This window comes from Gymnoscopelus braueri (genome assembly GCF_963280865.1).
Source record: "Gymnoscopelus braueri genome assembly, chromosome: 9".
Classification (NCBI taxonomy): domain Eukaryota; kingdom Metazoa; phylum Chordata; class Actinopteri; order Myctophiformes; family Myctophidae; genus Gymnoscopelus; species Gymnoscopelus braueri.
This window is the reverse complement of record NC_137610.1, coordinates 53,694,831-53,708,420: the sequence shown is the minus strand read 5'-3', so window position 1 is coordinate 53,708,420 and position 13,590 is coordinate 53,694,831. Positions and strand designations below refer to the sequence as shown.

The window sequence follows — 13,590 nt, the reverse complement described above, 5'->3', positions numbered from 1 at the left end:
GTAACAATGTTAAGGGGCACACCCAGGTTTATTTTTTAATTCATAATTATTTTTTTTATATATAATTTATTATTTTTTTGTTCTGGGTGGGGAGGTGCCCCTAACGTCATGGGCCCCAACGCAACCGCGTTGTCTGCGTGACGGTAGTGACGCCCCTGCCTTTAATTGAGCAAATCATATAGTAAGTCAGCAATCTGTGCTTGGGTGTGTCAGACAGGGAGCCATTTGCATGTCAGACTTGTCAGGTAGTAGAGAAGAGGAGCAGAGTCTGCATACAAACAAGCTGTAGTTTAGTTGAATTTCAGTGTCCTTGGTGTGAACAGGCCTCCTGCATCGACACTCACTACAGGTAAATGAGCTCCTTACGTTCTTCAATGTGTTTTATTGAAATCAGTTTGTTGCTAAGTTGCTGCTAAGTTTACGTGTAATGGTAATTTCCTTTTCCCGCTTCCTGTTTATTCTGTCCACAGTTCTCTCTACAGTACAGAGCAGACTGTAGGCCTGCTACAGAACTGAGTGTGGCTGCAGTAAGTATGATACGTGCACTGTGTCTGTATCAATATAAATGAACTCAGATCAATCCTCACTCTCACTGTTAATTTAACAGTGAGAGTGTAGAGGATTTTGCTTTGTATAAGTGTCAGTTCCCTTTTACACTCTCTGAGTTACATTAACAGTATTTTTTCAGTCAGGGCCATCTGTGGCATTCAACAATACAAGATACCCAGAGGTATTACTGCTGTAGCATATTCATAAAGATGAAAAGTGTAGTACTGTATTAAGTCTTTTCAAATGAAATGCTTTACTAGAGACATAAACGTTTCTTTTTTCACTTTCGCTTTAACTGGAGAAGCACTTTGTCATGGTGATTTAAACCAAGGTTGCATTGGAAAGGTTGAAAGTTTGATTACCACATTGTGTTAAATGGCCCTTACTATAGTGATACACCAGAAACAACATGGCACTGTTTCACCATGAGCTTTCAGTTCCTTTTTAAGAAGTGATTGTTGAAATAGTTTGACAGCAGGGAGACAACAGGACCAGTTTGTCTTGTCTAGATTTCAAAGGTTCAGAGGTTGGGTATTTGTAGGGTCAGTTATTACACTATAGCCCGGGGCGCAGGCCGAAGAAAGACAAAAGAAAGAGAAAAAGAGAAGAAACATAGGACAACTTGTTGACTTGTTGTGTTGATGGTTTTATGTAATGAAGAAACATATCAAAAAGTTGCTCACAGTCACTACACGTTGCAGAGTGCGACGTGTTGTGAGCTTGTCGTCACTGGTGCACAAGAGAAGAGTCCTTTGAAAGAGCTTGAATGTGAATGTCTAAAGTACTGCACAGCAGAGTCCTTTGAAAGCATGTGTAGGAGCTGCCGTTCTAAACCACAAGTTTCACCATTTCATTGTTCTTTATACTAGAAGAAAGCACCCTTCAGGAGCGTGCATGTAGCAATGACAAATTGTGTATAAATGCAGAAGTGTAGGTGACGATGGACGCGAGGTAACATTTGGTGTTAGAGTAGACTCTTTGTTGTCATGTTGCAGAGGGAGTTATGTGGTACATCTGTCCTCTTCTCTGGAAAGGCTTTGGTCTTTGTCCTTTGAACTACATCACGGCGCCGGCAAAATTTGTTATAGTGTCACAATCATTTCAACCACTTAAACCATATTTTATATTTTGGCTATTCAAAAATAGCAGATATACAAGCTCATTGCACATCACTATGAGCTTATAGATCAGCTACTGTTTTTTTTACCTAGAAAATGTGTGCAAAATATTTTCAGATGGGGGTCCGCAGCCAAATACATATCAATTTGGTGGTCCTTGACACGAAAAAGTTTGAGAACCACTGCTGTAGATGAAAATGTTTGTGACAATTATGATGTTGTATACATGTTGTCAACATGTAGTTGAATGACAATATGTAAGTGTAGTGGCTACAATGCATAACAGGGTTATGGGGAAAAAAAGAGTTGTGACCTGTGGGCCTCGGCTGTTTCCAATGATTGGTTCACTTCTGACTGGCTCATCCTCTGTCTATTGTCCTCTCTGGAATGAGTTCCATACACATCCAACAACGTGCATTTGATAATGGTATTGTTGTATTCATGCAGTAAATTAAAGTCTGGCAGTGTAGTGGTGGATACAATGCATTGCATGAGAAAACACAAGTAGTTATACCTGTGGCCTCCAGTGACTGACCGCCTCTTCCTCTGTTGACTGTCCTCACCGCAGTATTAGCTGAGATTGAGAAGTGCAGATAGTTGTAATGTATGCCTTATATTTGTTAGTACAACACATAATGGAATCTGCACAATACGTTATGTGTGACAATGGTGTCATGAGCGCAATGCTTTACAGGGTTAACCCATTAAAACCGGGAAATCTGTGTTGGCTATTAACAAAAGCAGCTATAACAGTATTTGTGTAATGGCTGCTAGCAGCAAAAGAGCACACAACCTAAAGATTTGAACAAACATGTTTTCCTCCATGTGGAACCAACCACGCCTGGAGATGCGTGGCTAGTGTTATGGCGAGTGTATGGTTTCGCATTCATGAATCATGCGATGTGCATCACTTTGTTTGCACATCGTGTTGCTAGCGTTTGGGCTGAAAGCCACAAGGATTGGTCAGTAAAGACACGACAACCATGCTGCATGAATTAGCCAGCACTTCCGTATGAATGTTGTCACTTTCAGTATCTTTGGAACAAAACTAAACAGTGCAGTATAAGCACAGTACATTATAATTGTGGCCATCGCTTAGAAATAATGATCAAAAGGTTAAAAATACAGGATACCAGTCATGTTATTAAAAAGATGGTATAATAATAATAAAATAATGATAAATAAAATAACCATAAAAAATATATATAGAAAATACATGAAAAAAGTAATCGAAAAATCACGGCCCCTTCACGCATTAGAATGTCCTTCTAATGCGTGACGGGCCGTGACTTTTCCACTACTTTTTTAATTAAAAAATATATATATATATATATTTTAATGTTTATTTTATGTGCCGGTGCAGTGAGCAGCACTGGTGTCGGTAACTAGGCAACAATGACAGCGCAGGGCAGGCACAGACGGAGGATTGGCACAGAGTGCACCGGTTGCAGCCACGGGAAGTGTGTGCCCTTGGGAGGTCCTGTGTGCCCCCCGCCAGCACAATTTAGCTGGCTTCAATATTTCATTTTATTTTGTTCATTATTGTTAAATTCAGTGTTGACGTGTGTGTGTGTGTGTGTGTGTGTGTGACGTGTATGGGGCATTTAGGAAAATTCAGGACAAATCAACATTTATTTCTCAAATAAAGGACGATTGCGTATTTTAGAGGACGGGTGGTAACCCAAGGGTTATGTTACCAGGTGGTTGGATGGGCACACAAGTTATCCCTTCTTCCACCTGTGTCTCTGTAGCAATGCAGATGGACCAGTAATGCTGTGTGACTGCTGGGTGACCCCTCCTAGGCCCAGGGGCTAAGCCACTGACCTACTTGAAAGCTAGCGCTGCCTCTGGTGTGTGTGTGTGTGTGTGTGTGTGTGTGTGTGTGTGTGTGTGTGTGTGTGTGTGTGTGTGTGTGTGTGTGTGTGTGTGTGTGTGTGTGTGTGTGTGTGTGTGTGTCTGTGTCTGTGTGTGTGTGTGTGTGTGTGGTTTTAGGAATTTCATTAACTGTTCAACAATGTGGGTGCACTCTATGATGAGGTGACGTCGTCAGTCTAACCATAGATATAGAAACCTAGATACCTCATTGGCCTCTGCAGTTCATTGGAGCGACCTGTATCTCGGGCGCCATTTTTGGAGAAGGCCTTCCTGACTACTGGCCAATCACAGCGCGTCTTTTCCGGGACTTGTCAGAATCTAGTTGTATAAGAATATCTTTATTTTTGTACAACTAGATTTTGCCAAGTCCCGGAAAGACAGGAAGCTTGCCTTCTCCAAAATGGCGCCCGAGATACAGACGCCTCAGAGCCGGAGGAGGCGTCTACCTTTATATGTCTTTGAGTCTAACAGCCGCCCCTCCCCCCTCCCCCTCCCCCCTCCACAGCTCAGTCAGCAGCCAGGCTGCATAGCAGGCTCTCAGTTCCAGGCAGCAGACAGACAGGCAGGCATATCACAAGGTTAAATCACTCAGTGATGTGACTTGCAAACGAGTGATAGAATACAGATTGTGCGAGTGTCATCATTCAGAATACTACACCACCCAAAAACCACCCATTTCAGAACCCCCCTCCACCTAGGGTGCCTATAGGACGCGCCGGCCCTGCCTGTAATGCACGTTCTGCCTTTTCCCTTTTGCCGGGGTAGCTGTCTCAAATGTAGTTGAAATACCCAGATGTCTGCATGTCTGTGACACACAGGTGCTGTTGGACCTGTGCTTCTAGTGTGTCCCTCCAACCCCTCAGTACCACACCAGTGTAGTGTAGAGTGGGTGTGTTACAGTCAGGGACAGGACAAACTGTGGGGATCGTTAGTGGAGTTTCAGGAGCAGGGGAGTGGGGCAGGGGTCCAGGGACAGGGTAGTGGGACAGAGGTCCAGGGGGTCTCAGATGAAAGTGGTTCTGGAGCATTGAAGAGGGGCTGTGATGGGGGTGGGGTTCAAATGGCTCTGATTCTGGGTCTCTGAGTCTCTTACAAATCCACAGGGATCTGAGTTCATATCAACCACTGTTCATTCCTCTCCTCGCTATAACTGACTTATGTGTGTTGGTGTTCTTAGACTCCTTGCTATTAATGACTTGTCCTGACATGTGTGTTTGTGTTGTTATCGTATGCATGATGTCTCGTAGAGACATTTTCTTCATGAAACGCAAACTTTCCTATCCGTTGATCCAGGTTGACACAAAATGTACTGTAAATGGCCATGAGAATGTATATTTTTTATTGATTGTACAAGTCATGTAGAAATTAAGGCAGGTGCACAATAGTCTAAATAATAATAAAAAATCGTATTTCCTTTGTGGTCCTTTGGTTGTGACAGGAGAAAAGAAAAGGGGGGGTACCTAAAAAAAAACGGCACAAAATGAATACAGTAGGCTGTATATTTTAAATGCAAATAAAAACGGAACACATCAGTCTTGTATTTGTAATTTCGGTTAGTGCAGTTTCTTCCCACCTCTTGTGGTTGGCTTATTAATATAGTGGTATTTCAATACCGACCGATCTACACCAGACTTTTCAAAGCGAGCGTATGCGTGGCGCTTACATCGCGTTTGTTTAGATCCAATTCATATCAATGATACCGGCTACACCGCATACGCAGGCTTTAAAATAGGATTGGATCGAAAAGTGTGTGCGTGCGTATATGCGCGCGTGTGTATGTGTGTGTGCGAAAAGTCTCTGGTGTAGATCGGCCATAATGTTATTATTGCAACATCCCTAGACTTCCCCCGGTATGTTTGTGTAGTATGTAAATGACCTTTGTCTTTGTAATCCTCTCCCCTCTCTTTAGTGAACAATGGACAGCTGCCCAGATCTAGCAGTGATTGATGAGAAGAGTCTGGATAAGAAGGACTGGAAGGTGATTGGTTGTGGTGGATTTGGTCAAGTCTATGGGGTCAGACATCTTGGATGGAGACGGGATGTGGCCATTAAAGTATTAGGTCCTGATGACGGGTAAGTGATGAGGATTTAAAAGATACAAACTGTATTTCAAAGTACTTGGACACACACACACACACACACACACACACACACACACACACACACACACACACACACACACACACACACACACACACACACACACACACACACACACACACAATTAAATTAAATACTTATATATATTGAAACCCTCTCATTGTCAGATCCTCAGATAAGAACTTGGAACGTGAGTCTAAACTGATGCGATGGGCAGCGAGCCCCCATGTCATCCAGGTCCTGGGGGTCTTCAGGGGCCGTCTACCATCTGTCTCTGTCATACAGATCGGCCTGGTCATGGAATTGATGGAGAGAGGATCCCTCGCCTCCTTGCAGGTCATCTTTTTCCCCTTTATTGATTCACTGATTTATTTTATGATCCAGTGATATTGAACAATTTCCAATGTCCTTGTAAAATATTTTTCTTTTTTGTCTTTCATCTCAAAAGGAAAAGGTTATGATTAATATGGTTATATGTGTGTGTGTATATATATATATGTTTGAACTGATCTGTCAATTAAACAAAAATAACTTCCCAAATGGCCTTGGAACGCCTTGGGATCCCCCAGGAGGAAGTGGCTAATGTTTCCTGGGAAAGTCTGGAGCTCTCTGCTGAAACTGTTGCCCCCAGGATCCAAACGGTTAAAGATGGATGTATGGATGGATATCATCTTCATGATATCCATCTTCATCCATCATCATATCATCTTTATCTAAAATTCTAAATCAAATATATAGAGAACATAAAGTATACCATTAATGGTATATAGGACATATAGTATGCAGTAGTCTTCTTCTTCTTCTTCCTTTTCTTCTTGCTAATTCCCATCGGGGTCGCCACAGCGGATCATCTATTTCCATCTGCTGTATATTTTTGTGTGTGTGTAATTGAGGTCATAAAACAAAACAAAACAAAAATGTAAAATGAATATCATAAAATCTTTAAGAATTATATATTTAAATGAGCCTTTATTCATATGTGTGTCTCTGATTCTGAGTCAGACTGTTCTGCTTTAACCCCTCCATTATTAATGTAACTGTGTTGTTTTACATTCTTTTGCCTAATAAAAATTTCAATCAATCAATCCATCAACAGACAAAACTAAACCACCCTCTACCCTGGTCCCTGGTCTTTCGAGTGGCTCACCAAGTGGCTCGGGGCATGAAGCACCTTCACGGTCTCAACCCCCCCATCATCCACAAGGACCTGAAGCCTGGCAATGTCCTGCTGGACACAGACCTAAATGTCAAGGTGAGTCCCAGACAAATGTTCGGATGATTACCATCAGTGATGATGGATCAAGCATGTCCATCCTCTGGGATTGTTCAAGCTCATATTCATTCAGTTATTGTTTTTGATTGATTGAATAATTTATTAGTCAGAAATGTAAAACAGCACGAGTACAGTCAGACATTTAGGCTAAAAGGATAACACAAAAAAGTCCTGGGGACTTGTTTCCATTGTGGTCCTATGAATTCAATTCATAAACATGGCATAAAAATAACACAATAATACATGTTATCAACAAATACAAAACACTATAAATACAAAGGAGAAAAGGGAAAAATGTCGGCAGTGAATGACACCTCCTTTCTATGGGAACATTGAGTTTACCTCGCCTTGTGTTCTCCTGAATGGATTTTCAGGCCTGTTTTGAAAGAAGCCAGTAATCCACATTGTTTAATGCATGGTGTCAGGGCATTCCACATTGTGTTGGTAGAGTAGTAGAATGAGAATGTTCTAGTTGAGAACGCCACCAGATCAAGTCTCATCACATTTCAATGTAACATATGTATAACAAGTTAATTCATACATACTCTCACAAGTCAGTCTGTCTCTCCACGTTCAACCTCTCTTCATTCTCATTCTCTACAAGCTATCTCACACACACCCTCATTCCCTCAGTGCAACTATGGCGGTCCTTACAGCTGTCAATGTCAAATGTCCTCCACCTCCCCGGCCTCCTCCCTGTGGCATTTAATTTCATATTGTTAATAGGATGATTCTGTGGATTGTACTCTGGTTCTATAGATTGTACTATGATATGTGGTAGTTTAAATATGCATTGAAGGTTGAATGTTATGTTCATGTAATAACTGTATCTGATGCTCTGCTCTAGGGGGTTTGTGATCTCAGATTCTGTGTCATGCTTGCGCAGGAGTGAGAGGCTGTTAAATGGCAGCTGTGTGTTCTGATTGGACTAAACCCTGAGCAGCCTTTCCGGGCAGGCACGAATCATAGCAGACATACAAATTGACAATGTCTCACGAATGGACTCGTTGTGAGCTTGTAGATCTGTTATGTTTGATGCGCAAAACAGTCCTAAGACGGAGCAGAAGTGTTGGTGGAAGTGAAAAGTGAAAAACTCATTAATTCAGTTTATGTAACATGGAATAACTCAGAAAATGATAGTTCAAGCCTATCCTATATGTTCAACAACAACCACAGTTATTATGTCCACCCTTCGGGTCCTATTTTTTAGTAAAGCAAACTAACGCGTGCTATATCATCATTCACTCTTGCTCTCTCTCTCCTAACCCTCTCTCTATTCCTCCTTCCACTTCTCTGCATGTCTCTCTTCCTCCGTCTCTGTTCCCTTTATTTTCTCTCCATTCTGCTCTCTTTTCATCCAGATCACTGACTTTGGCCTTTCCAAGTTTGTCAACTATTCAACGTCTGCTCATATCAAGGGGGCGGGAACGACAAGCTACATGCCTCCAGAGGCCTTAATCTCCTTGTCATACAAAGCCACCCCCGCCTTTGATGTCTACAGGTATTCATCATTAGACACAGACAACCTGTGGGATTGTCTGTGTCTATCTAATCATATCCTCAACTCAATCAACTCAGCTGTCTGTTGCGGCAATAAAGCCCTGTGAATGTCCAACATAAATCATGAACTGCTCTTCATGTGTAGTGGATAGGCTTCATACCATTCAAGTAGAAAGTTCATGTTGTCATGTAGTCATGTTGATCTTTCTGTTTTATTAGATTTGTTTTAGTTTTGTTTAACAGAAAGTAGATACATATAGCTACTTCTGTCTGTGCAAACTAACCTAAGTTCATGCAGGCCTATGTGTACAGTGACAATTACCCCAACAATATGGACATTTATCTAGTTGCTATTTTTGATGTTTTTGTTTGTGTTCTCAATTGGCAAATTAAACATGAATGCTATGTAAGGTAAATGCTGACATTCCTGATGTCTCTCTTTTTATTTTAGCTATGGGATACTTCTGTGTTCCATTGTGAAGGGGAAAGAACCATATGGCAAGTGATTTTCTCTCTCCTTTATTTTTTCTTGCTTTGTCCTTAGTCTTAATTTCCACTTCTCTCTCCATCAATCTCTCACTCCTTAAATCACACATTGCCTCTGACTCACATATGGCATCTTTGGCTTAACATATCTCCTGCCAAGGTATTAAACATTGTTTAATACCTTGTGGAATCGCCCCTTTAATCGCCCCTTGTGGAATTTGAATTTTGTATAATAGAACGACTTTATGCGTCTTGGCGGGCAAGTGGACTATTTAATAGAACAAATGTATGCGTCCATGGCAGGAAATGAGGTTAATGTTAATTCAACAATAGCAATAATTAGAAACACATTGTTTGACAAGTAACTATTCTCCTATAGATTACTAAGAATTCTCTTCAATTCATCCATCCCCCCCATCATCTATCCTCCACTCTGTTCTCTCAGATTCCCTCCCCGCCATCATACAGCATCTGGTCCCTCAGGGACAAAGGCCGTCCCTGGAGGTTGACCCAAAGCAGGCCACAGGGCTGGAGGACCTGGTAAAGCTCATGGAGAGGTGCTGGCACCAAGAACCAGATAAAAGACCTCTGTTTCCAGGTGAGAAGGCTGCCATGCATGCACCATCACTTGGATGGAAAGTTTAATAGTTTTAGACCTCCAAACTGCAGAGATAGGCTTGCTGACACTGGTGAACTAATCACCAACGGGATAAAAATGAAATGCCACTGAACACAATAGAATATAAGAGAATATAATGGAGTAGAAAAGTTGAGACAGCAGTTCCTGGAGAATATTGTGTGGGCTTGCTGAAAGCGAATATGCTCAGTAGAAATAGCATTTGAGAAGAATGTATGTTATAGAAGCAGCAATGAACTTGAAAGTTGGAAAACAAATCACACTCATTGTGCGGTGTCTTTGATGAGTTTATTTATTTCATTGAGCCATATATGAACGAGAGGAACAATGTTTAATCCCTGTCCATTAATTTCAATAGGCTGCTTACCAGCGCCACTTCAAGCAATAACTGTGCAAATACTAATTAAGGGTTAAATAGGTAACTTTGATTCTAAATAAAAAATAGCAGGGGCGCCTCTGTCTGTGGGGGGAGGGGGGAGGTCGGCCGGAGCTCTTAATTGATCCCTTTGAACTTCAGAGGGGTTGTGCAGTGAGTTGATTGATTGGGCCATAAACATTTCAAACTCATTATGTGCTCGTTAGTGCTCTCTCTAATCAATGAATGCATCAAAGACAGCAATCACTTTGATACCTGTCAGAGGGTGGGGGGGAGTGTGTGTGTACTACCTACCTTTTAAAGATCTAAATGGCCGGCTGCTGCTATAGTGTGTGTGTGTGTGTGTGTGTGTGTGTGTGTGTGTGTGTGTGTGTGTGTGTGTGTGTGTGTGTGTGTGTCTTGACTGCGTGTGGGTGCTTTCGTTAGTTGTGGGTGCGTGTATTTTTAAGTGCCGTGAATGCTGTGCTGTGCCTCCTGTTTGTGTTATGAGTTGCAAGTTTGTGTTGTAATCAGCTGCAGGTGTTCGTGCTCATGGACACAGACAGATATACATACATACACACAAAGTAACGTGTAGAAGGGGCTAGCAACGCTTAAAAACTACTGTGCAAAACAGAGAGCTGTGTTCAACTACTGTTGTAACACTAAAAGTAGTTTAGCAACAAATCAAATTGGGTGTTTTTAGGCAGTTGTAATCATCAAACAGGCAGTTGCTAGGATGTTGATTCGGTAAAACGTGTAGTTTGTTCTTAGTCTGTGGTTGCTAGGGTAACATGAGTGAGCGACAAGGACCCTGAGTCCAATGACGTAATCCAAAAGCCTGTATGACAAGTGGTTCAAAATCCCGGCCCCCCTAGAGTTAGTGTCAAAGTGTCCTTGAGCAAGACGCTGAACCCCTAATTGCTCCCGATGAGCAGGTTGGTGCCTTGCATGGTTTCCTCGCCATCGGTAATAATAATAATACTAATACATTTTATTTGTATTGCACTTTACATTTGAAACAAACCTCAAAGTGTTACAGTACATAATAAAACAAGATAAATAAAACCATTTGCAAGATAATCAAAAAATCTAAAAGTGTGAGTGGTTGAATGGGTGAATCATTCACCCAATCTATGTAAAGCACTTTGGATAAAAGCGCTATATAAATGCACCATTTACCATTTACCAATGTATGACCTGTTAGAAATTGATTTGTGAAGAAAGGAGACAGGGCTAACATACACCAGTAACAGACAAGGACTCTCTTATAAGGCCAGTGATATGATATATGGTACAACCAGCAGTTTAAATATGTCAAAAGAGAGAAACAATAACATTTGTTTGATTGATTGAATTAATTAATACTTTATTAGTATTAGAAATGTAAACATTACGTGCTACAGTATTTACCATTGTGGTCCTAACTAAGTATTCGATGAATCAAATAGCATAAAAAATTAACACAATAATACATGTTACCAACAAATACAAAACACTATATGTACAAAGGAGATGGGAACATTACATATACCTCCCCTCGTGGTCTCCTGATAGATGTTTTTTCAGACATTGACCAATCAGGAAAGGTGGCATGGCTAAGTTACACCAATGATGTGTATAATGATTGGACACTGAAACCAGTTCAATGCTATGATGATATGACGTCTGTATAAAATAAGTGGTCAAAAGATAGGAACAATCAAATATCGACCTAACGAAACAGGCTGCTGAGCTAAGTTACACCAATGAAGGACAAAGACTCAACCGAGTCCAATTATGAACCACAAGTCTGTATGACAAGCAGTGTAAAGTTATGTCAAAAATTAGAAAACATCAATTCATAACCAATCAGAAAAGGGGCGGAGCTAAAGGCCAGTCTACACCAATGCAACTAGTCGCAACTCCTTGCAACATGCAACTATGCTTGCAACCATTGTCTGGCCTTTAGTTACACCAATGAAGACTAGAGCAGGGTTTCTCAAAGTGGGTGCCGTGGCACCCTAGGGTGCCGTGGCGCAGGTCCAGGGGTGCCGCGGAATACTTGGTGCGTTCTTTTTCAGTCTACACCAAATCTCTTCGCCAAAAATAGCAGCTCTACAAGCTCACAAAGTGTCAAGTTGTGGCGCGTTGTGAGCTTGTAGATCGGCTATTTTGGGCGAATATGTTTCCCCTCAGAATGGGGATGCTGGGGTTAAACGTAATTTACAAAGTTATTTTCAATCTGTCCTATAATGAAAACGGACATCCTCTCAAGTTTTCCTCGTGACATACTTTATTTTAGGGGGAAAGATTTACATATTTGCGTATCGTAATATGACATACATGTAAGGTGCTATAAAGTAACAATGTAATTCAGTGGTGCAGTTGATGAAAAAGTTGTTTACAGGGGTGCCCTGAGCCAAACATGTTTGAGAACCACTGGACTAGAGCCATATTCCAATACTCTAACGTCCACACTCCTGTCCTCCACTCCCGCCTCAGTCCTGCCTCAGTGCGAGGAGGTGAGGATTAGATATCGGGAGGAATCAAGGATGACAGCCACATTCCAATTCCACACATTCCTGCCTGCTCACTCACTCGCTCCTCCTGCATGTCATGTTGTATATTAGATGCTGCATTTCTCAAATATGAGCTGTTTGACTTGCATTCTCCCACATTCCCACCTGTAGTCAAGTGATCAAGATGTATCTTTCACATTCCATTCCGATTGACTATGATTGGCTTTCAATGTTTGCGGGAGGGGCCCGTTTTAAACGACATGCCACAAGCCAGATGTTGTGCCCGATTACATCCACTATGTTCTATGATGGCAGAACAGAGAGGAGAATAGAAGAGAGTGGTGGATAGAACAGCGTTATAGTCATGGTTCTAGGTATCACCTGCAGTCTGTCTGATTAACTGAATCTTCTGTTCCCAGAATGCACTGCTGAGACAGAAGCCCTCTTTGAGAAGCACGAGCCTGGCATTATGGATGCCGTCCACCAAGTGGTAACAGAGCTGGTAATGAATACACACAGTCAGCACTCACTTTCTCACTTTAAAACAATACCGTCCTAAGTGCTAAAGGAGCTGTTAATGATGATGGTAATGATTATCTATCTATTCAAATGCTTTTATGTCTTTGTTTTCTTTTAGTTTCCTCCTCCCTTTCTCCAGGACCAACGGGAATCAGGTTTGTGCTTATTCTCAATGATCGTCTTTGTAAATCAAGGTTCAAGGTTCATTTTATTTGTCATTTACATGCTTGCACATGAAACAAAAATTGTACTCAGGACCAGCAGTGTACAATAAAATAACTATCAATACATAAAAAACAAGCATGAAATCCTAAAGTGCAGTGAATTAAAACTGAGCAGCATATTAAGAACGGTAGCATCCAGCATGTATCAAAACGAGATAGTGCCTCATCTCACCTCATCAGGTTTGCGCTCAGCGCTTTCAGTGCGCCAGCAGGCACACCGTTACGTTTTATGTCATCGTATTTCTGGGGATCAAGCAGGGCAAAATCGGTGTAGAATTCTCTGTTTTTAGCAAAACGCCGGGAAAGACTTTCATTGGCGGTATATCTATAATTACATTTTGTACTGTAATCTCATACTTCTGATAGGCATCTGTGATGGTTGTATCACCACATAATTCGCCTGGCATCATTTCTTTCTTTTTTGGTCTCAGATTCGGCAGTGCAGCTTCCACC

At 41.5% G+C, this 13,590-nt stretch overlaps 1 protein-coding gene and 1 long non-coding RNA gene across 2 annotated transcripts; both read left to right on the top strand.

Moving 5' to 3' along the window:
* Window positions 1–473: 473 nt before the first annotated feature.
* On the top strand, window positions 474–9,039 carry LOC308091498 (ankyrin repeat and protein kinase domain-containing protein 1-like). Its single transcript, XM_080437152.1, has 6 exons — window positions 474–527; window positions 5,452–5,615; window positions 5,810–5,978; window positions 6,739–6,894; window positions 8,277–8,416; window positions 8,867–9,039. The coding sequence occupies exons 2-6, from the start codon at window positions 5,458–5,460 to the stop codon at window positions 8,919–8,921; spliced, it is 678 nt and encodes a 225-aa protein (XP_080293278.1). The 5' UTR covers window positions 474–527; window positions 5,452–5,457; the 3' UTR covers window positions 8,922–9,039.
* A 312-nt stretch (window positions 9,040–9,351) lies between these two features.
* On the top strand, window positions 9,352–13,182 carry LOC308092551. The gene is made up of 3 exons (XR_013933794.1): window positions 9,352–9,499; window positions 12,814–12,896; window positions 13,032–13,182. It is a non-coding gene; the product is annotated as an uncharacterized lncRNA (long non-coding RNA).
* Window positions 13,183–13,590: the final 408 nt, after the last annotated feature.